This window comes from Arachis duranensis, chromosome 2, assembly GCF_000817695.3.
Source record: "Arachis duranensis cultivar V14167 chromosome 2, aradu.V14167.gnm2.J7QH, whole genome shotgun sequence".
NCBI lineage: Eukaryota > Viridiplantae > Streptophyta > Magnoliopsida > Fabales > Fabaceae > Arachis > Arachis duranensis.
In genome coordinates, this window is record NC_029773.3 from 84,965,474 (window position 1) to 84,990,920 (window position 25,447).

Below are 25,447 nucleotides of genomic sequence, written 5' to 3' on the forward strand. Positions count from 1 at the left end.
GTTTCTTTTTTTTGGATAAAGTACTAAATTGGTCTCCTATGTTTGGGCGTAATTCTGATTTAGTCCTTAAGGTTTAAAGTGTTCTATTTGAATCCAAAAAAGTTTTATTTAGCATCAATTTAGTCTCACAGTGAGGTCAAAGTTAAATAATTAACAGAATGTCCTACATAACAACAGTACAAGAACAAAATCGATAATCTGGAGAACAAGTACAAGCTCTAGAGGCACAAAATTAACCGTGGATGCATCAATACATTTATTTATTATTTTTTTATAATATAAATAAAATATTTTCTATAGAACTAAAGAGAATGATAAATAAATATATTGATGCATCACTGGTTGATTTTGTGCCTTTGGAGCATGTACTTGTTCTCCAGATTATCGATTTTGTTCTTGTACTATTGTTACGTAAGATATTCCGTTAATTATTTAACTTTGATCTCACTATGGGACTAAATTGATGTTAAATGAAACTTTTTTGGATTCAAATAGGACACTTTAAACCTTAAGGATCAAAACAGAATTACACCCAAACATAGGGGACCAATTTAATACTTTATCCTTTTTTTATTTTTTTAGTTAACGGTATTTTTGGAATAAAAATAAAAAAGTTGGTAAAAAGAACGATTTTAAAACTTAGTTAAACCTTTGGGACCATTTTGTAGCTAGAAAAAGGTTGGAGACGAAATAAATTTGCAGTCCCTACCTTAAGAACTAAAATCATACTTAATCCTAAATAGTATAAATCGATACTTTTTAGTATAAAAGTAATAATAAAGGTTATTAATTAATTTAATTACATAATTAAAAATTATAAATAATTTTTTAAATAATTAAAAAATAAGATCATTATTTTCACATATTACAAAGTTTATGAAAAAAAATTTGGATAATAAATCAATTCTCAATATATTATACAATTAATATATTAGATATTATTATTTATATGTACTGATATAATATATAATTATATATTATTGATTATTAAGTTTATAATTAATTTTTAATCTAATTTTTAGTAATTAAAATTTAAATGATTGAAATTATTAAATGCTGAATATTTTGTATCTAACCAATTTTCTTTTTGTTATTGAAATTAAAAAAGATGAGTTGTTAATCAATTCTAAATTTAAATTTAGATTTGAGTAAGAAAATAAAAATATTTTAAATTTTATCTCACTAACTATAATTAATTTTAAGATAAGAAATTATTTTATACATCATATATATTGTAGGATAGTATGGTCATTTGCTATTTTTTAACAGTAAATATTGTCAAATAAAATGGTATAAAAAATTAGAACAAAATATATTTACCAGTTCAAGAAATATTAATTTATTTTTCAATAGAATAAATTATATATTGAATAACAAAAGTTGTTATTGGTTTCTCTTCACACTTATTAATACTTAACAATGGTGTTTCGGTACATCATCTTATCAAGAAATATTAATCCATCTAATAACTTTTGTAATGACATAAGTTTATAAATTAAAAAATTAAAAAATTATTTCATAAAATGTGAAGTTTCAACAACTAATAATGTTGATCATATTGTTTTGACTTCAAAAATGAATACGATACCAACAAATAAAATTGTCTCAGATAAATTTCAACAAAGACAAAAGTCTATAAGTATTTTTATTAATGAGAAATTAATCTATTTTAAAGACAAATACAATTTTTTTCTACGGATTTCTTAACTCGGCAAGTCGAGGACTAATCCATCACATATTGATGCTCTATTTATTAAAAATCTACTATTAACTAATGGATTGTTATACACACGAAACGAGATTCGAATTCCAAATATTTGTTTAAACGGACAAACAAAATGACTATTCAACTAATCCAAATTGATCGAAACAAATACTAATTATTTTTAATATTTTTAAATTATAAAATATTTTATAATATGTTTATATAAGAAGTGGATTATAAGTCTATAAATATAATAGTATATATATATAATGAAAAACTCACAACAATTATTGTTGAAAGAACGGAGTGGTAGTGAGAGTGATATCAAATTAAGAGGAACAAAGAGAGAAAAATAGCGAGAATCAATGAAATGAATATAGTGTGTATGAGTCATAGTGATTACAAAGACAGTTCAACTTATTATGAGCAACAAGCAATATTCAAACCATGTCCTATAGAGTGAGAGATTGAGATTTGAGAATAGAGAATGTGTGGGTGGTATCTCTGAAAAGAAATAACTGATGAATAGGATGATTTTTTTAAGGATTAGTTTATTTTAATTTTTGTATTGGGTTATATTTTGATTTTTTAGTATTTTTTAGAAAAAAAAATATAGATCGATGTCAGTTGGCCCGCCCGCCAAAGATGTAGACAAGTGTGATGTGTTTGGCGAGTTTTTTTTAGTAGTTTTAATTTTAATTTTTTTTTGCGAGTTAAATAAGTCCTTGCAATTCGATAGACTTCATCTTATTTATCACCTCTATATTAGGAATCTTAATTAAAAAAGGTTTTAAGTGAATTAGATTTTTTATGAAGTTGTCTCGAACATTATAGCAATCGATTTCGATGTGCTTAGTTCTTTTGTGAAACATTAAGCTAGAATAAATGCAATATGGATAATTGATTGATTGTTCAGTATGTAATCATAGGTTTGGTTATAAGTTTTTCATTAGCAATAGGGTTTTTGGATGCACGCAGTATTTGTGTTATTAGTGGATGTAATTGAGTTATATTGTTGAAAAGGTGATCGTTCGGGGGAGGGAAAAAAGATAAACTTCACAAATCTTTTAGCAAATAAGAGAGAGTGTGCAATTCATATTTTTATCACTTTGGGCTTCACATTACAAAGTTGCACAAAAGTTAGTTATATACTTATATTAATTAAGGTGTTCACTATAAGGGAGGTGCGAATTGGCGGCGATTTTTTAACTAGTGGCGGTTTTAAATCGCCGCAAAATCAAATGCCGGCGATTAACCGGACCGCCATAAATATGGGTGTTGGGATTGAATTTGGCGGCAGTTTCCAGCAACCGTTGGTATAACTGCCACTAAATCAAAATTTCGCGGCACACCAATAGAAAACCACCGCCAAATGAGATTTTTACAATTTGCTTCATATTTATCGGCGGTTTGAAAACCGCCACAATTTATTCTTGATATGTCCAAGTTCCTGCACGTTTAGCGGCGGTTTAAAACCGCCGCCAGATATAACAGTTTTCTAATATTTAAACCCAAACAGAGGCGGTTTAAAACTGCCGCTAATTTAAGAGAAATTTGAAAAAAAAAAAAGAAAATGTGGGTTTTTCAAAAAAATGCATAACTGGTTTAAAATATTATTCAATTATTTTTTTAATTCTTTTTATATTTTTATTATTTTAAAAGTGAAAATTTTCAACCTTAGAATTTAAACTTGAAGCAAAAACAAAATTGAAATATAAGCAAAACAAAATAATATATCCATCAAAATACGAACAAAAGGAAATCTCTTTCAAAGAGTTGCTCAGTCTAATTCAATAAAATATTTGCTTCAATACAAAATATCTCCAATTCTAATATTCCATTTTTCACTCTATCATTCCATAAAACTCATCCTCGCAGTGATATCTGGTGGCAGCTCCTCACCCTGCCGTTGAAACAGATAAATCAAAGCACTCTCCATCGCCTTAATCTTTTTCTTCTCTGCTGCTGCCTCGTCCTCCGTCGCCTTCCTCTTCAACTTCTCGCCTTCCAGCTCTGCCTGCAGTTTAAGCAGCTTCCTCTGAGTCTCCTCTAGTTGGACTCCGTTGCCAAGCGCATGTGAATTTGGACCAAAGAGTTGACTAGGAGTCGGTCCAAAATCCACACCACGTACTCTACCCGATTTCTCTTTTCCAAAAACCTAAGTAATAGAATCATTTTGAGACAACACCCTAGATGACTCATCATGTTGCTCAATCTCCTCAATTCTTTCCTACAAACACAAATTAGCAAATACAATAATTTTGTTGATGGGTCCATCTTATGTCAAGAACACACCAAAAGATAACAACATAGGATGCCAACCACTATAACTAGCTGTAAGGGATTAATGAAACTCAATCATTCAAATTTTACCCCAACTGTTTCCAAATTATATCGAAGTTCAAAAAGTCTAGAAACATAACAGGTAAATTTGCAATGATAATTAAAGCAAGCTGAATTAGAAATTGTAAAGGTATCTTGGTCCATTTTGACATAGAGGAGTAAACCATTCATCAAAGAGGTAAAAAAATAAAATAACAGAAAAGTAGACTATTACCCTATTTGAGGTCATAACTTTATCGATCAATTATAAGTAGTAGTACTTACACCAATTGCTCTTGCTTCATCATTCATATAGGAGCCGTCTTTTTTTTTTTTGTGTACTGTGATCCATAACTCTCCTCTACTGACTATTCTCCCTTGTTGTTCCGACTGTATCAACAAATTTTATGTAATTACCATATTCAACACAATCAAGACAACCTTAAGTCACAGAAATAGTCTAAAGAGTGAATAAAAAAAAGTAAAGCACCTCTTCTTCCATCCGCCGTGCAAAGCTTTTCAAACCGCCAGTATGGATATATAGTTGTTTTGATCGATTTTTCGCATTTTTCCTGCACTTCTCCTATTGGTCCAGTAGAGACAAAGGGAGATTAGAAATTGATTTAAAAAGACTCAATGCAACATAAATTGTATTGTTGTGTACCAATGATATACTAGATTACCTTCGTCTCAGCTTTGACGCGATAGTCAAAGAACCATCTCCAATACTCTCGATCGATTCCCGGCGGACGGTTCTCAATATTTTGTTCAGTCGTGAATGTTGGCTCAAAATAAGCATTATCCAACCTCAGCCTTGTCTTCTTCCAAGACTTCCCCATACTTTTTAAAATATTTTTTTGATAGTTCCTTTGCTATCTTCACCAAAGTGAAAAATTTGCTATACAAATAATAACAATTTGTCAAAAATTATAAAATTAAGCAGATTTATTTCAAAGGGATATAAACTTTTACCTTGACACATTCGTTATAAACTTTATCCTTAGTGGTAATCTTACGGCAACTTTCCTCACAGATAGGAAATTTTTCAAAGTCAGATCCTAGCAGACCAAGCACGCCACTCAACAGTCCAGCTTCGTTTCCAATTGCTTACTTTGCATTGTTGAACCTGAGCACGATCTTTCTACCATTAGGCCGTTCTATAGCCTCCCTCATGATCTTTCGTCATGCATAGAAATTGAAATCATTTAAATAAATGTTGAATTAAATAGGACACGCAAAGTATATTATATACCCATTATTATTCATACTTGTAAAAACATTAACTTTTCTCTCTTTTGTACAACAATTTCTCTACCAATAATATACATGATCCAGCCAAACTAGCTACCTGCATGAATTAATTAAGTACTATTTTCTAATTTCACATAGTGGATAATACAAATGCAACTTCTATATTCTGTACCATTTTCTAACATGCATGAATGCTACAAAACATGAAATAGGACTATGTTCACAATATACAGAAAGTGTAATCAATGAGCTTTCACAAAATCAATGAATCAGAGACAATAAACCAAATACTCTGATAATACAGCCATCTCATGAACTAAGTAGTAAGGAGAAATTAAAATTGTGCAATGACATGTACATGCTTCAAAGAGATTCAACTAAGCAAACAGATTTAAAATTGTTCCATTAAAGGCATTTGAATGGATCAAAGTTATCAGATCAAAATTTTGCTGAAATAAAATATTAACCTTTTCTAGCAAAAATGGTTTAACAAAATACCAGGGTCTAAAGCATAATTAACGGACCAACAACACAGCATATGAAAAATAAAATTACCAACGTTCAATGGTCACTTGGAATAGTCAATTTTACAAAGTCCTAGTTCTTATAAAAAATGGCTTCATTAGATATGTATTCTCTATATACCCTTCATCCTTTATCTTTAAAGCATTATTAGAATTTCAGCCTTTTTAACTCCCACCCTTCCCATTTAACGTCCCTATCAAGTAATGTATTCTTTTATAAACTGGTGCTGATAACGAATCTAAAATTAAGGTCATCAACCCAATAATCCATAATATACTATATTATTAATTATCCAACAATACCAAAAATCACCAGAATATTGATTATAACAGTCTGATACAACTGAAACTATGGCCAAATTGTAGTGTTGAGCAGTAGCCAATGTTGTATATTGCTTATAACGCTTTAATAGTATTATAGTTTATATCAGTCTCAATTCCTTTTTACTATTTTCTTTTTCCTTACCACAGAATGATCAATTCTACTATTCACAAAGGCTAACGAGGAATAGTACAAGAATAATAAATCAAGATCATCATATTTATATATAATAAGATCTTTGAAAGAAAAATAACTTTGTTTGGAGTGTGCTCTAGAAATTTCTCTGCTGCAAATAATTTTGCAATTATTATCAACAGCATCCAAAACACCCTTTGACAATTTTCGTGCACAATACTTAGCAATCGACACCAAACGAAGTCGCTTCCTACAACAGAACCGGGTTTGTTGATGAGCCTCAGATAAATCTACATTAAAACAACGCAATTTCAGTTCTCAAAACTCTCTATAGAGTGCTATATAGTAGCTTCAAATTTCAAATCTTAGAAGGAGAACATAGATGTTAGTAGCACACAAAGAGCATATTGGAAATCAGCATTTTTCTTTTATAATGTCCAGAAGCCAAATGCATGTATATTTTAATCCATAATGTGCATTATTCTCACCTTGTAGTCCTATTAATCTTGTCTAGTTTAATTACGTTATCTGACCTATGTATAAAACAAGTAACACTTTCAACACAAGTTTTCTTTAGTTGGAAGAATTGAATCGAAACTTTGGTTAGGTGATCATCTCGAGAGATTTTAGTTTGGTGAATTATGGTATTGTTAGGGGTAGTCGGGATTGTTTAAGGATTGTTTAATGTTTATGACTCATCTGAGAAGGAAAATTAATTTAAAGGGTTAACTGTTAAACTTAAAAGTAGAGATCACGTGTAGAAGAGACCGAAAAAAGAGTAAATGATGACAACCATTATGCCTCTATTTATTAGGATTCATCCAAAAACTTGTAACTAGATTAGTCTAAGAGTCTTCACTTTAAACAGAACATGCATGCGGAGGGGGTTCAGTATGGGTTTAGAGGATAATGATGTTTTCTTTTAACTCGTACTAAAGCTTGCTTGATTCATTTCAACTCACATGATTGCCCTTCAAAGTCTACTAACTAAGGCCGGTTTAAGAGAGAAGGAAAAGATGGATGATTGATCATAATAAAAATGGGAGGAACAAAAAAAATGAACAGTCGATTGAGAATCATAGTATCTTTAAAGATTAATTCAATTGAATGAGAACAACATGCTGTTTATATCACTCGAACCAGTTAACCCTATTTCTCAATTCCACACTCATCACACTATGTAAAAAGTACTCGAGCTATTTACAAAATAAGAGAGTGACTCAAGGGGAGAGATAGACGGGATTAATTCTCTACAATCTAGTCTCATTACTTAAGAGAAACAAAATAACAGAGCAATTTATTCTTGTTGATCAAACACATACGTATACTCTAATCAGCATTGTCTCTTAAAAGATAGAATTACAATCTGCTAATTAATCTAACTCAATTAGCTATCTAGTCAATCAACACTCACGTGTTCAATTGGTTAAAATTATGACAGAAGCAGAATAATGATTAGCCAGTTGAGCTTGCTCATATGGGACTAAGTCACATGAATCAAATCCCTAACCCTAAACAGCAGCAGTTAACCCCAATTAATAAAAGATATGGACAAATTCTTGTTCAAAATTCCGAACCAAGAGTGAAAACATGAAAGAAAGCTCAAAGTGTTAGAACTAACCAGGGACATGGAGAGGCCGCGATAGCTCAGGATGGCGGACGGTGGAGGGTGGCTCAACAGTTTCGTGCACGACCAAGGTGATGGGAGACTTCGACGCCAGTGGAAGAAGCATGTATGGGAGCTGCGCGACTTCACAACCCAGACAGAGGTGCAGGGTGTTGCAGATCTTAGGAATTTCGCACACCCTGGACAAGGGAGTATGGGTTTCCGAAACTGTGGCTGAGGCAAATGCTCGACGGCGACCAGAGGACCAGGATTGGCAGCAGTGGCGCAGTGGAGTAGCGACGGTAGTATTCGCGCGCTTCCAAGGACTCTTCGCGGGGTTCTGCTTAATTTGGGGAAGAATCAATTAAAATTTATAGGATAAATTAAAAAGGGGTAAAACAGAAATTGAGTTAGCAGATCCTTACATACCTAGCGGCATTTTACTAGGCAATCACCGCTGTTGTGGCGGCACACGAAGAGAGCCTTCTTCCGCACCACTGTTTTGTAGTGGCAAGGTGAAACGCCGCCAATTCTCTGCCCCTTATGCTCCGTTCCTGGCGTAGTGGTTCTTCATCTTACACATAGAAGGTGCACCTTAGCTGTCAAACTAACTACATAGTCAACAAGCTAACTAATTAACTAATTAATAAAATCTTCTACACATTAATTATGTAAAGTCAACCATTAAACTAACTACTCTACATGTATAATTAACTGATATAACAACTCAAGTAACAGACTCTCTCAAGCCAGAATCATTTGCACTTAACATCCTGAGGTTGTTATGACATTTTTGAAATATGTTAGGAGCTAGTGCTTTAGTCAATATTTTAGCTGTTTTATTTGTTATAGAAACTGGTAATAGTTTTATCAATTGTTTTTGCCATTTATCTCTAATAATATGACAATCTATTTCTATATGTTTCATCCTTTTGTGCAACACATAATTTGCTTCAATATGCAAGACTGATTAGTTGTCGCAGTAAATAACAATTGGTTTCTCTAATTTGATATGCAAATCTTTCAAAATGTATGTAATTTACTGTACTTTACGAGTTGTTATACATAGAAATCTATATTCTGCCTCACATGATAAAACTACCACGGTGTTTTTTTCTTATTTTTTCATGATACGATTGATGTTTCCATGAAGAAATAATAGCCAGATTTTGATTTTCTTGTGTCTAAGCATGCTCTCTAGTCTTTATTGCTGTCCGAAAATCACATGACTCTAAATATATCTGAGACGAAAACATTAAGGGAAGTGGATCTTCTCTCGTGGAAAAAAAAACTGGATGGTATCAAGTGTTTAATCTTATTTTTTATTGTTCTCTCTCCTTATTATTTTGGTCTCATTTATAAAATTAAAAGTAAAAAATCACACTTTATTCTTTCAAATGTTAAAAAAAAATGAAAAAAATCTATTTTTAACATTAAGCCGAGTGCAGGATCTGTTTTCAAATATCTTAGCACTTTTACAGCAGCCTCAAAATGCTTGTCAATAGCGTAGTCTAAAAACTAACTCAATCTTCCTACTTCATAACCTATATCTGATTGTGAAGTAGAGTAATCTTTTTACCAATATTCAAAATAGCAAAGTTTCAACCAAACAAAAATAAAATAATATAAGATAACGCCATAAATTATTTGCATTATTAGTTGAAATTTTTATTTGAACATAAAATCTGTATAATAAGAGGCTGCCAATGGAAAAATGCCAAAATAATGGATAAAGGTCTCTCCGAAAGGCAAAATAGCAAAGTTTCAACCAAACCAAAATAAAATAATATTAGAACAATATCTTTATTCTTTATAAGTTTATATTCTCAAAACAAAATCCTTTCCTACTTATTCATCCTAAAGAATCCTAATATAGAATAATGTTGTCATTTAATGGATTGAAAAAGATTAAAAGAATAATCACCTTCCATTAATTTGCGAAACCAATCAACTTGTCCTTAGCTTTCAATTACTTAAAATGGATATTATCGCCGAATAGAATTCAAGTTTCTCAAAATGGTCAAAATGAAAGAATTATGGTAGCGCTAAAATTAAATGAGAGGAAAAAAAAAGAAACAAAAAACTATCATGGATTCCAGTATCGAATTACTTAGGGAATTAATTTTTTTTCCAATCACAATGAATTCAAACATGCTATATAATATATAAAACAAGGTAGAGTATATGAATTTATGAATGGAGAAAGAGGGATGGATATATAAGAGAAAAAGACAAAATTGTTTGAATAGTATGAATACTGGTTGACCAAAAAAGTTGGGTCTTAATACATAATTTTTTCTCCTAGAATGTTACTTTTAGATAAATAAATTATAAATCATTAGTCACGGACTATCTACTTTATATTAGAAGTAATTAATTCATAAATTACTGATCAGTGATCACGGACTATATACTTCATATTATTTGTAGAATTAATTAATTCATTTAGATAAAAATTACAAAAAAAAATCAAACTCTCTGATCTGGGTATAAGAAAAGAATATTACCATAAATGAAAACATTATATTGTTATAAATTCCACTGTTGGCAAGCAAATGCTGGATGGAAAGACACAAAAATAATTGAAAATCCGAATATAATCCCATATATCATCATCATGAAGGTTCACACGTTTAATGTTGTAGTCCTTTACTGTATGCTCTTAATATGCACTTGTTATTGCTTCAACCCTAAACTATCGTTCTATAATTCTTCCAAAGTTGATGCAAATGCAGAACAATGGCAACCAGCATCAGCTACATGGTATGGACCGCCAGATGGCGCTGGAACAGATGGTAAGTGCCCTTTCTTTTTTTTTTTTTTTTTGTAAAATTGGGAATTTTTATTAATGTAAAAAATATTAAAATTAATAGAATATTTCTTGACAAATTAAAGGTATATATAATTAAAAATAATTAAAAATCTAATTAGATTTTTAATTACGTATTTTTTTAAAAAAAATTCTATTAATTTTAATATTTTTAACATGAAAATAACTTAATTATAAAATTAAAAATAGTATAAGAACCTAATTAAAAAAATATATATAAATTTAATAAAATTATAAGCATTAACAAAGTAATTAAACCTGTATACTGGTTGAATTTTAATTCTAATTCTAATATTCTAAAACTATACTAAAATTGAGTGTGTTTAACTCAACTATAAAAACATAGATAGATATTATTTAAAAGGATGAATCAAATTTAATTTGTTTATGTCATATTATCTAGCTATTAATTTAGAGATTAATTTGCTATATATTAATTAATCTTGTGTATGTGTGTGTGATATATAGGTGGTGCTTGTGGATATGGTAGTAGTGTGGGGAATCCTCCACTCTCTAAATTGGTATCAGCTGGTGGCCCTAATATTTTCAACAATGGCGAAGGATGTGGCGCTTGTTATGAGGTGCATGCAGCCATTGATTTACTTTAATTTATGCATATAAAAAAAAAATGCATATAATCATGCAGGGAAGATTCTTGTACATTCAAAATCTCATAATTTGGTTTGATATTTTTTGTATTAGTCCTAGGTTTTAATGTTCCATATCATATTTTTTTGTGACTTTTTAAGAAATTTTTTGGTGACTATGTGCCATATCTCATTTTAATACTCAAGTCTTTATTTTTTTATTATTAAATTGAATTTGTTGTCTTTTATCTACGAAAAAAAAAAGTTGTCCAGTAAAAAGTTACACAGTTTTTGAAAAGAAAAAAGAAAGGTAAGTGTTTGTTTGATAGCCACATAAATATTTCCGTTAAATTTTTTAAATAAAAAAGATATTTTTACACTATTTAGCATGTTTGAACTTTAAATTTTTAGATTGTTTTTTTAAAATATATAAGCTATAATTATTATATGTGCAATCTAACATATGTAAAACAATTTTTATTTCTTTAAAATGTTTTTTTTTATATTAAATCATCTATTAAATAGCTGATAAAATATCAACTGCTTACTTATCTTAAGATATCTCAATAAGCATAATAATCATTCTAATCATTATTCAAGTTACTTATGGAAAATCTAACATAGTAATATGATTATTATTATTATTATTGGTCATCATAAAATTATAGGTGAAATGCACAGAAAATGAAGCATGCTCTGGTGAAACAGTGACAGTGATGATATCAGATCAATGCCCTGGATGTCCAGCCACTCATTTCGATCTCAGTGGCTTTGCTTTTGGTTCATTGGCAAAACCAGGGCAGCAAGATAATCTTCGCAATGCTGGACGCATAAACCTTCAATATCAAAGGTATACCACACTTGTTTTGATGAGTTTCTAAAAATTTTTTTAGTTATATTTGAGTATAATAATATAAAAATATTTATTTATTTATTTATTATGTAAAAATATTTTTTAAAATTATAATTTAAAAAAAAGATGTTTTTGTTTTTTGTAATATTTGTATTTTTATTATTAAATTTTTTAAATATATTAAAAAATAAAAAATTTATTACAAAAGAATTTTTTTTATCAATTTAATATTTAAACAAGTACATATTATAATAAAATTGTATTTATTCTAAAAATTTAAACCATCAGATAAAACATACGTAAATGATTATATATTTAGTATAGATTTATTTTTATCATATGCGGTATCCTATCTTTATATCAGAGTAATAAGCATTTAATTTTAAATTTATTTAATGTCTTTTTCAGGGTTTCATGCTCATTTGGGCAGCCAATAGTATTCACCATAGATAATGGGGCAAACCAATACTACTTTGCAACCGAAATTGAATATGAAAACGGGGAAGGAAATCTTGTGGATGTAGAATTGAAGCAAGCAAATCAAGATTCATGGATTCCAATGAAACGTTTATGGGGTGCAAGATGGGTTCTCAACCTTGGTTCTTTAATGCAACCTCCATTTTCTCTTAAGCTCACTGAGACTTCTGTCAATGGCTCCAGCAAGACCATTGAAGCTAACAATGTTATCCCTGCTGGTTGGCAACCTGGCCAAGTTATTCGATCAGCCATAAACTTTACTAATTAGATCTATTATGTGAAATCAAAATAAAAAAGATATGAGAAAAAATAAAAAATACTATTCTTACGTTAAAATTAACCACTAAAACTAACTACCAATATATTTGTGTATAAATACATTTGTGGTTTAAAATATTTTTAATATATATTTATATTCAACATGTATTTTATATTAGTAGATGATTTTAATAACTGATTTTGGTACACACATAATATAATGCAAAAAATATATATATATGTGATCAACTCATCATGAAAATTGAAATTTAAAAAATTAAAGAATAAATATGTAATCTTACTCTTGTCCATTTAAAAGTTAGACTATTAGGTCCCAACGAAAAAAAATAGCCAATATGTCCCAACGAAAAAAAAAAAAATAGCCTATTTTTAATCAACTACGGCCAAAGTTAATGGCAATAGTTTATGTGACGCACATTTTTTCACACCCACTCATCCACACCACTCACCCACACTACAAGATTTCTAAACCACATCACACGTTTAGTGTTTGAGTTGGTCGTAATTAATATTGAGGGGTTTGATGAAAAATAATTAGGGACAACCCAATCCTTTTTTTAGAAGAGGGCCCTCGGGGGGTGTTTGACTTCATTTGTTTACTCTCCACTTAGTATGATTTTTCATCTTTTTTTTTTCGGAGACTTGCTGCATATACTATTTTTTTGACATATAAGTCTATATAAATTAGTCTAAATCTAACAAAAATAACTTTCAATTTAAAGAGCATGTAAATACGCATTTTTTCAATTTTAATTAGCACAAAATGAGAAATAGTTCTTCTTCAACGTTTGTATTTTGCGTTCTTCCTCCTGTTCCTTCTCCTTCTTCTTCTTTTCTTTTTTCTTTGCATTCTTCCTCATTTTTTTCACATTCCTTCTTCACGTTTTTATCCTCATCGTAGTTTTTTATTGTTGTTATTGTTGTTACATTTTTTCCTTATCTTTCTATTGATTTTGTAACATTATGTATTTTTTTTTCTGTTTAATTTTTTTCTCAAAAAGAATTATAAGAAAATGAAATAAGAAGATGAAGAAGAAGAAGTAGAAGATGAGAAGAAGGAAGATGAAGTGTTTTGAATTATGTAAAACTTATCATAATAAAAATACACTCAAATATCTTTGTGTTACACCCAAATATTTTCGTGTTACACCAAAATTTGCTGCAAATATAGAAAAATATTCCCTCTAATGCTGCATTTTTTTCTTTTTTTTTTCTTATTTCTTTCTTTCTTTTAGTTAAATTAATGTAAGTTTATCCTTTTCCAAGTAATTTTGTAACATTATGTGTTTCTTCTTCGTTGTATGATTTTATTCTTGTTAAGAGAATATAACAAGAAGAAACTTGAGAAGATAAAACAAAAAATAAAAGATGAATAAGACAAAAAAAAAAGAAGAAGCAATAGAAGATGAGGAGGAAGAAGAGGAAGAGTTTTGAATTTCGCAGAACTTATCAGAATAAAAGTACATCCAAATATCTTTGTATTACACCCAAATATCTTCATGTTATACAAAATTTGATGCAAATACAGAAAAATATTTCTTCTAATGATGCATTTTTTCTTCTTCTTCTTTTCTTTATTTTTTCTTTCTTTTAGTTAAACGAATGTAAGTTTATCATCTTTCAAGTAATTTTGGAGCATTATGTATTTCTTCTTCTTCTTTGTTTGATTTTTTTATTTTTATTCTTGTCAAGAGAGTAAAATAAGAAGAAATTTGAGAAAGTAAAACAAAGAGGAAAAGATGAATAAGAAAAAAAAGAAGAAGATAGTAATGATGATAAAAAAAGAAAGAAGCAGTAGAAGATGAAGAGGAGGAAGAGAAAGAGTTTTAAATTATGCAGAACTTATTAGAATAAAAATACACCTAAAATTTTTTAAAATACACCCAAATATTTTTATGTAATACCCAAATATCTTCATGTTACATTTAAATTTACTGCAAATATAGAAAAATATTTTCTCTAATACTATTTTTTTTTGAATTGAATTACACCTCAAAAGAAGAAAGAAAAAAAAAAAATAGTGTTAATGATGATGAATAACGAAAAAAAAAACAAAAAATAAAAAAAACGTACAATAATAATACGAAATATGTAAATATAAATAACTTATAAAAAGTTATGAAAATAAACGATTCTACGTATAGAATAATTCTTTTCTTCTTCCTATGGACGTTTCTTCAATTATTTAATAGACTTGAAGCTAACAATTTTTAATTACATCATATAACAAACATAAAATCTAGGATTGGAATATTCAACCACGCCTTGCCGCCACATAGATTAATAGTTAACCTAATATTTATTTGCATCCATTTTCATCTTTCTTTTTTGCATAGCAATCTTCAAAACTTTTATCCAAAACTAGTAGAACAAATATTTTTTTTTTGTTTCTGGTCATTTATTTAAAAGACAAAGTATATTTTTATAATTTAAAATTTTTTATTAATCTGTAATTAACCAGTTAATTAGTCTAAGTAATCTTTATTATTGAACTAAACGGCTCCTGTTATTAGACTATGCAGGGCAGGCTGCTATTTACAATTAATTGGAATTAATTGGAACGTTTGGAGTTTCGACCAATTATTTAAATGGTTAAAAATTGATTTAAGAAAAACATATTTACTCAAATGAATATTTTTTTTTTTATCCAAATGGTATCTTCTAATTTGACAAGTTAAGGACTAATCTGTCGCAGACTGAGTTTTATTTAAGGGTCTGTCGCTGGCCAATGAATTGCTGCATACACAAAGTGGGATTCAAATTCCCGACACTTACTTAAGCGGAAAAGTGAGCTGACCACTGGACCAACCCAAGTTGGTTACTCAAATGAAGATATCAGGCTTGTGCTGTAAATCTGAAGCCCAAATGAGACCCTTTTCACAATGGCCCAATAATCGTTGCGGCCCATTGAGCCTCACAAATAAAAAGTACACAAAACGCATAAACCCTAATTCCCATTGTTCTCACATTTCTTGTGGTGCACCTAACAAAGTTACAATGGGACGTGTGATCCGTGCTCAGCGTAAGGGTGCAGGCTCCGTCTTCAAGTCCCACACACACCACCGCAAGGGTGCCGCCAGGTTCCGCAGCCTCGACTTCGGCGAACGAAACGGTTACCTCAAAGGCGTCGTCACTGACGTCATCCACGACCCCGGTCGCGGTGCGCCACTCGCCAAAGTCACTTTCCGCCACCCTTTCAGGTCTCTCTCGATGTTAATTTTGTTGCACGAGTTTGAAATTTTCGATGCGATTGTCTAATTGGAATAATTTTGTTACGAAACGCGGTGCAGGTACAAGAAGCAGAATGAGCTTTTTGTTGCGGCGGAAGGAATGTACACTGGACAGTTTGTGTATTGTGGGAAGAAAGCGACGCTTGTTGTCGGTAATGTGTTGCCTTTGAAAGCTATTCCCGAAGGTGCTGTTATATGCAATGTTGAGCATCATGTTGGTGACCGTGGCGTTTTCGCTAGGGCGTCTGGGGATTATGCTATTGTTATTAGTCATAATCCTGATAACGATACCTCTAGGTACCTAACTGTTTTGTGTAGCTATGCTTTTTTTTTATGTTGCTCTGGTTATGCCGTTGTCGTTGCGTTGCTCTATGATGAGGAAAATTGTATGAAATGGCTACAATTTAATTATTCGTTCTTTCAGATGGTCATTCACTTAGGCGGTAGATGGAAAAGTAGTTATTTTTGCTGCCATGGCATTAAGTGATTGTGCATGCACATGTAAAATTGCTTTGCTTTACAGTCAGTTATGAAAATCAAATTCTATAAATAAACTTAAAAGTTAAAACCATCCTTAGAATATACTCCTAGGCAAGTTAGTTTGGACATAGCTTTGGGGTCTTAATATGCATTTTGTCTTGTTGATTGTAATGGTAGAAGATATCTTGAGTTCATGGTCTTGTGTGCAATGGTTATTGATTGGTCTTATTCCACATTTAGGATTTCACTGAATTGTCTCTGTTTGATCATTTTATTTTCAAGTCATGGTGAATTATTCAATGTCCTTCTTTTGATGCAGTGAGTTGGAAATATCTTATTTATATAGCATTGAGAAACTTTTGATATGAGGTGCTGGAGAATTGGGACTGAAACTAAGGATGTGTTTGTTGTGGTGGACCTGTTCTTGGTTCTGTTTAATTCAATTCAATTATCCTGTGTGATTTTCTAACAGGATCAAGCTTCCCTCTGGTTCAAAGAAAATTGTTCCAAGTGACTGCAGAGCTATGATTGGTCAAGTTGCCGGTGGTGGGAGAACTGAGAAGCCTCTACTCAAAGCCGGTAATGCATACCACAAGTTCAGAGTAAAGAGGAATTGCTGGCCTAAGGTTCGTGGTGTGGCTATGAACCCAGTTGAGCATCCTCACGGAGGTGGTAATCACCAGCATATTGGACATGCGAGTACCGTCAGGCGTGATGCTCCCCCTGGGCAGAAGGTTGGTCTCATTGCTGCCCGGAGGACAGGACGTCTTAGGGGACAAGCAGCTGCAACTGCTGCAAAGGCCGATAAGGGTGCTTAAAAGGATGGTTAGGATTATGTATTGTGTTATGTTTTCCAATTTTGTTTATTTGATAGTATGTCTTGATATTTTGAACCATTTCCCCCAATATATTGGACCATGGATAGACAGTAGTGCTTTATATTTGCTTATGTTGTATGTTCAATTCTGTAGTTGGAATTGGTTATATTGATATTGCATTTTGAACGGACGCTATGCTATCATACATTAATTATTTTAATCATATGAAGTTGAACCAGCAAGCTTAATTTGTAACTAAGTATCCATAGATAAATTTTTTGTTTCATTAACAATTTGACACTACAAGAAAATGATTGTGGTACTCTGTTGGTGTCGGGTACCAGCAAAATTTAGAAATTTTAAAAAATGGTGTATATGTGGATATATTTTAAACAATATTTAGGATTTAGAGCATATAAAATTTTAAGAAGACATGCTCATTTTAATTTGGTCACTTTAAAAAACATGATAATACTCTTAGTTAGTCCAAATCAGTTATATATGACATTTACGAAGCTTTTTCTTGTCGGGGGAAAAAAATGAAAGAAGGTAAAAGATAAACTTGGATTGAGTCGGTATAAAATTGGGCAATCCACAGTCAAGTATGAATAGTGTTTTTACTTTTATGTATTCTAACTATTTCATAAATTATTAGCCACGCCCATTAGGGTTAAGTGTACTCTACTTGGTTTTTTTTTCTTAGTAGATTCCCAAATACGGTTGATCTCACATTGGCCGTCAAAACACACACCAAATTCCAGGTGCTCTTTACGGGGAGTCATGGCTGATCAAGGAGGTGGGAAGAATGTCGGGAGGGAGGAGTATGAGGGGAAAGAAGATGACGGAGTTAACTTTTTCTATGTGAAAGAGGTTGAAGAAAGTCTCCAGAATTGTGCTAAAAGTCTAATTGGCATAATTCTGGCTGATAGATCCTTTAGTCCAACAATCACTTACCTAGTTCAGCTTTACCCTCTAATTCCCCCTCCATTCCAATTTCAGGCATTGACCTCCACCTACCTCCCTTAGATACTGCCGCCACTAATCAGACTTACCTTTAGTTCCACATTCTGTTCCTACTACAATAGTCATTCTATGATTACAAGGTCCAAGGCTAACAACAATAATCCTCATGTCTTTAATTCTATCATTACAGCCCCTGATTATACACACCAGCCCCCAACATATGCTAAAATAGCAGTCACTATACCTCATTAGCATAAAGCCATGATGGAAGAATATCAAATCCTTATTAATGCTAAGACCTAGACTGTAGTCTCATCATCATATAATGCTAAAATTATCTGCAGCAAATGGGTTTTTACCATCAAAAAACATCCAGATGGCACCATACATAAGTGAGGTTGAGCTAGTCTATCTCTTGTTGTACGAAAAATTGAATAAAAAGTTGAGGAATCTCTTCGATTCAATTCTCAAATTATGATATGGACATGTTAGGTTGATGAATGTCTTTTTTGTTGCATAAAAAAATTGGATATGATGTGGACATGTTAGGTTGAGGAATGTCTTTTTTGTTGCATAAAAAAGTTAAATAAAAAGTAAAGTGATTCTCTTTGTATTCAATTTCAACCTATTTTTTTTTATTTCTAGTTTAATTACAATTTATCTTTTTTATTCAATTTCAATTCTTGTCTTATTTAGCCATTCTTATCGGGAGTTTATTCAAGGTGTAGCTAGGTGCAGGGTTAAATCTCTTTTTTTAAGTTCAAAATTTCTTTTTGTTTTTTGATGAAAAGTTGGATAAGATGTCTAAAAAGTAGAAAAACTAACAAATAATCATCCTGAAAGATCTAAGTCAAAAAGTACTAGCTAACGAAAAGTAAAAAGAAAAGAAGGGTTCTTCGAAGAAGCTCATCCCCATATCTTGAATCTGTCCAAAAGTACTAGCATCAGCGTTGGCTTTTGCTTCTCTGAAGATGTGCTCCACAATAACTTCCTCCATCTCTGCCAACAGCTTTTTAATGGAGTATATGAGAGAGGAGCCAACATAAAGGTTTGCTTCCTGTTTCTAGATTAATTGGGAGGCGTATTTGGAATCGCTTTCAACCATTAGTTTGGGGATTTTCATCTCCTTTGCTATTTTCAAGCCAGCATAAAACTTCCAAAGCTCAACTATGGTAATGGAACAACACCCAGCATACTGAATCCTGCAACCACTCTACCCAGAGAATCTCTAAGTAAACTGTCACATACTCCCTTACTCCTAGATTGAAGAACTGAACCATGGAAGTTGAGTTTGATCCAGCTAACCTCAGGTAGTTCTGAACTTCTTAGTACTTGTTTCTATCACCTCTTGGCATTGCTCATCATTCTTTGCAAGAGCCATAGCTAATTGAGGAACTTATTTACTTATAGATTCTAGTTGTTAAAGATGAGTTCGTTTTTGCATCTTCAGGCTGTATTACATGTTAATAATTTTCCCTCTTGCAAGATTATTGTGATAAAGTTAAGTGATTAACTGCCAATCAATTAGTTCTGTAAAGATAAATATAAGATATAATTATGACTGCATAATCAAAACCAGCTTATCAATTATATTAAATTTTACTTGCCATATATATTTTTCAGATAGTATAATTTGTCAATGGAAAATTCTAGTGAAGTATGCAAACTGACATTATCATATAGAAGTGTTATGGAGAAGAATGAAAGGTTGTAGATCATATGAATTATCTTTTGTACAGTATGTTTTAGGTGTTATGATTTTTGTTAATTGCATTGGTTACGGGGTAGCAACAATCCAATGTAATTTTCTAATGAACATATTTATACTATACTACTAACTAACGATCAATATGTACATATTTGTTGTTTTCTCTTATTTTTAGACTGTTATATAATTAATTTATTTGCAATATGAATGCAAGTTATTTTTATTTAAGATCTCTACCTTTCCATCACATGATCATACTATGTATTGTATCATATATTTTTTCTTGATATTCATGTACATTTAAATACTCATCTTTCATCACATGATCATGTTATGTATTTAATCATGTATTTTTTTCCTTTTTATTCCCATGTGTAGCATAGATTTATTCACTAGTATTATAAAAGAATAAGCATAACGAATAAATTTTTAATTAGTTAATATTAGTTATTTTTTATTATAAAATTATTTTTTTAACTCATTTATTGGAGAATTTAAGATTTATTTGGAATTCAAAATTTACTAGTTTACGATGAAAAAAATAATTTCAACAGGTTTGCTCCTTAGTTGAATTCATTGTAAAATAATAAATAATGAAAATTGTTGATGTCAAATTATAAAATAATATTACTAACTAAAAATAAATAAATCTATATTTTCTTCATTCAACCATGAATCGACTAACGCTAGTGCAAGACTATCAGATAGTCAAAAAATCATTCATCTTCTCAAGCATGAATTTTAAGTGGTCTATTACTCTTTGCTGAAATTTTAGTCAGTAGAATGTGTCAAAGACACAAGAACACGACACAAGTAACACATTGGAGTTGATTTAGAAAACAAATGGACTCAAAATAAGAGCAACATTCTCTAAGACTCATGGTCGATCCTGATGTTTCGGATGTTTTTCCTCCGTTATCATGTAAAGGTAAATATAGCTTTGTCTTTGACTCATCGTGAGCTTGTGTAACAACAAACAAAAATCACTTGTTTCTTGTCTTTACAAGCATACCAACAAAAGTGGACTCATTCAAGATCCACACATGGTAAATTTCAAGTGCTAATTTTATATTGACCATTTTTTAAATTGACAAAAATGAAAAATTTATGGAGTAAATTAAGGAACTAAACACGTTTATTTTTTTTTAACAAAAGGAAGGAAATTCAGTCAAAAGTATGGACCAAACACAACCTTTGGACGTTAGAAATTGTAATTTCAATAAATATTATAAAAAAGACAAACTATATATATGAACTAACAGACAAAAAAAGGGAAGCATGCATATTTTTCTCCTTGTTAGAATAGATATGGTGGTTAGAAGTTAGAACTACTTTGCCTTCTACTCACTTCCTTACATAGCTAGACAACGAAAATTAATCATTTGTACATTTATAATTCTCATATTGATAAAACTATGGTACATCTAAACTTTAATTACGAAATTTAATTTTGGTAAACAGTTCACAAGTATATCTAATCAATAAAAATAACTATATCTATATTGAGTAAGTGAATAATTATTTAAAAAAACAAGTAAATGACTATACAAAAAATATTTGTCACTTCAATCAAACAATTTTAAATTAATAGGAAATTTTAATACATAACCCTAATCTATAATACTTAATTTAAAGTAACTACTCACATTATGTAAAGTGATAGCAAAAAATTATAAATAATTTGATATATTTAACTAAATTTATATATAATATGTATTAATCTTTTTTATATTATATCATACAAAGATATATTTATTTAAGTAATCATCTTAATTTAAAACACTATTCCCTTTAAAGAAGAGAAATGTTAGAAGATTATTATAATTTATTATTTTTTTTATCAATTAATTATTAATATTTAAAAATATGAGTTAAAAATATGTTGTTAAATTATTAGACTAAAAGAATTAAATTAATGAATAAAAATAATGATAAAACAATAAATTTTGATAATTTTTTAGCATTTTTTTTAAATGACCTTAATAAAGAAGTATTTCATGGCATAACAATAATCAAAGTTATATCGATAGGGTTTAGCTTGATCCAAATTTATTAACAAAAATATCTGAGAGAGAATTGATACGGATAAATTTTATTAATTTGGAGGTGATTATGAAGTAATAATTAAAAGAGCACGATGAGAAACAAATAAAGTCACGTTTTTCTATTTTTTGGTCTACCCTCTCAAAAAACAGTAAAACACACACAAAAAACAAGAGAAATTAAAACACAAGTTTGACAAGGGGTGACACTTACCATAACAAAGTCGTAGAAAAGGTCCACAACCACAAGCGTCTCACCCTCCTTCCATTTGTCACCTTAGTGACCACACTCTCATGCTGTCAAATTACTCTTAAAACATTTCTCTCTCATCCACAAAACAATCCAACCCATGACTCCAACTATAAACTAGGACTACTTACCCTTAATTTTCACCGTACAACCCCACAACAACTATCACTACAAGAACAAATTAACTCCACCCCTATTCCTTTCATTCATTCTTAACCCACTTTCCCCCCTTCAATCCTATCTGTCTCTTTCTCTTCTTCTCTCTCTTCCTTCTTTTTTTTTCTCTTTTAATTTTTTTTATGGCTTTGATTGTGGATCAACAATCAAACTTCAAACACTTCTGTAAAATTTGCAAAAAAGGATTTGGTTGTGGAAGAGCTTTAGGAGGACACATGAGGGCTCATGGAATAGGAGATGAATCAGGTCACATGGATGATGATGACCCAGCAAGTGATTGGGAAGATAGGCTTGGTGGAAATGTTCCACCAAGCAACAAGCGCATGTATGCTCTTAGAACAAACCCTAATAGGTTAAAGAGTTGTAGGGTGTGTGAAAATTGTGGCAAGGAGTTTTTGTCTTGGAAATCTTTTCTTGAGCACGGTAAATGCACCTCCGAGGACGCAGAGTCCCTCGTATCCTCTCCAGGGTCCGATGCTGCTGATGATGGCATCGGACCTACCAGAAGAGGATGCGGGTGGTCCAAAAGAAAGAGGTCGTTAAGAGCAAAAGTGGGTAGCTTCAATTACAATTGCCCCTCAAGCGAAGAGGAAGACCTAGCGAATTGCTTAATGATGTTGTCCAATGCGATTGTGGACCCTCTGACGTCGGCCGTGGCCGAGCCGGAGGAGTCTTGCGCCTCGGCGAGCAGAGACGAGGAGCAAAGAAGAAACCCTATGAACTTTGTTGCACCATTCTCTTCTTATAAAGTTCCAAACAACGATAACAACAATAACAATAACAACAAGGCGAAAGGTGTTGCTAAGGGCTTGTTTGAATGCAAAGCGTGCAAGAAGGTTTTCAACTCGCACCAAGCGTTGGGTGGCCACAGAGCTAGCCACAAGAAGGTTAAGGGCTGCTTTGCGGCGAGGCTGGACAATCTCGACGACAGCCTCGCCGACGATGACGTCATGACACACGAAGAATTCTTCCCTACAAAATCAAACTCAACATTCCAATTTGATCAAAACCCTCACCATAACTCAGCCACATTGGCCTCATCATCAAAGAGGAAATCAAAGGTTCATGAATGCTCCATTTGCCATAGAAGCTTCTCCTCAGGACAAGCATTGGGAGGCCACAAAAGGTGCCATTGGATCACATCAAATGCACCGGACACTTCCACATTGGCTAGGTTTCAACAATTTCAGGAACATTTGGATCAAATACCAAAGTTTGATGGATCTTCTGAGCCTCTTGATCTCAAACTTGACCTCAACCTTCCTGCACCAACCAATGATCTTTCTAGAAGGAATAACAATGTTAATGTTTCCACAGAAATCTTCTTGCAGCCATGGGTAGGAAGAGCAGGAGGAGGAACCGCCACAAAGGAAAACAATACAAACATGAAAGATGATAGCAACAATAATAACAACAATAGCCAGAGTCAAATTAGTCACCAGCACCCCACCAACCATAACCAAATTGATCATAATGAAAATGTTGGTGTTGACGGGGACAAGAATAATAGTAACCCCAACAACAACAACAACAACAACAATAACAATGATTTGATGCAAAGTGTGGATAATGAAGCTGATAGTAAGATCAAGCTAGCAAAACTTAGTGAGCTAAAGGACATGAACATTGGTGGCACTTCTTCACCATGGCTGCAGGTTGGAATTGGTTCAACAACTGCTGATGTTGGCACCGATCAGTAATACATACTTTTTTTTTCTTTTTTGGTGGGGATAAATCATATAAATACATATATATATATATATTTGTCCTTTGTACAATTTTATGATAAGAAGTTACATTATGAATAAATCAGAAGATTAATTTTTGCATAGCTTTTTGTTAGTTTTGGTATAGAAATTACAAGCAGTTAATTTGTTCCTCTAATGGAGATAATCTTTGCTTAAACAACCGGGTAGCATTATTAGCACAATCCCTGATATTGTTTATTTTCTCTATAAATTAAAGTTTGGTATGTTAGATTTGGAAAAATTAATAAATTAGAGTAATGCTAGCTAGATAGCCTATAAAGCATAGGAGGGGAGAAAAACATGTAAGTCCATAAAACTGCATCCACTTGTAAATAGTTACAATTATATATTTTACTAATACTAATTACTATGCATCTTCGCATTCAATCTATAAATTCTCATTCATTTTAATTAATAGTTTTTTATGTGTTATTTTAAATAAAATATTGAAAGTTGAAACTCTTCATTCACTTGTTGACAATTAGACCAGCGTTAGTTGTTAATCTTTCAATTAATTAAGTCTATATTATAACTATTCTTTTGGTTATGTAGGTATTTGTGCGACGTAACTAAGCTAACTTATGAAGTACTGTTAGTGAAGGAGTTGAGAAGATTTATGAGTGTCACATGTTATAAACTATATGGATAATTGATATGTTTGGTATTTATCGGAATTGTAATGGCTTGATTTGTTTCTTAGTTTGTAACCAATAAAATTGAGAATTGATTTTGTTTGTAAATTTGTCGATTTATTTTACAATTGATTTCAAATTTTTAATTTTAATCGAATTTTATTACAATTGAAATGATTTAGTCCTACAAAAGTAGTAGATGATTGTGTAATATTTTTTATTTTAAATAACAGTGATATTTTATTTAATAAAAAAATATAATATTCAAAAGTCAGAATAAAAAAATAAAAAAATTTAAATATTCACGATAAGATGAAATTATAAGAAGAAAATAACATAGAAAGATAAATAGAAAAAAAAAATCTTAAAACACTATAGATAAAATAAAATAGATAGTTTTTAGTTCAATTTAAGTGATGTTACTAGTATTTTTTTTTGAAAATAAAATTCATTAAAACTCTACGAAGAAAATGCACACTATCTTCTTTTTTTTTTTTTTTTTTAGGAA

The 25,447-nt window shown here is 31.0% G+C and overlaps 3 protein-coding genes across 3 annotated transcripts; all 3 read left to right on the forward strand.

The window, feature by feature from the left end:
• Positions 1 to 10,437: 10,437 nt before the first annotated feature.
• LOC107475696 (putative expansin-B2) lies at positions 10,438 to 12,880 on the forward strand. The gene is made up of 4 exons (XM_016095351.3): positions 10,438 to 10,660; positions 11,164 to 11,276; positions 11,951 to 12,132; positions 12,544 to 12,880. The coding sequence occupies exons 1-4, from the start codon at positions 10,483 to 10,485 to the stop codon at positions 12,878 to 12,880; spliced, it is 810 nt and encodes a 269-aa protein (XP_015950837.3). The 5' UTR covers positions 10,438 to 10,482.
• Positions 12,881 to 15,836: 2,956 nt separating this feature from the next.
• LOC107475461 (60S ribosomal protein L8-3) lies at positions 15,837 to 17,605 on the forward strand. Its single transcript, XM_016095095.3, has 3 exons — positions 15,837 to 16,091; positions 16,182 to 16,418; positions 17,074 to 17,605. Exons 1-3 carry the CDS (start codon positions 15,889 to 15,891, stop codon positions 17,417 to 17,419), a joined length of 786 nt encoding a protein of 261 aa, XP_015950581.1. The 5' UTR covers positions 15,837 to 15,888; the 3' UTR covers positions 17,420 to 17,605.
• Positions 17,606 to 22,681: 5,076 nt separating this feature from the next.
• Positions 22,682 to 24,259, forward strand: LOC107475621 (uncharacterized). Its single transcript, XM_016095286.3, has one exon. It carries the CDS (start codon positions 22,682 to 22,684, stop codon positions 24,257 to 24,259), a length of 1,578 nt encoding a protein of 525 aa, XP_015950772.1.
• The last annotated feature ends 1,188 nt before the right edge of the window (positions 24,260 to 25,447 follow it).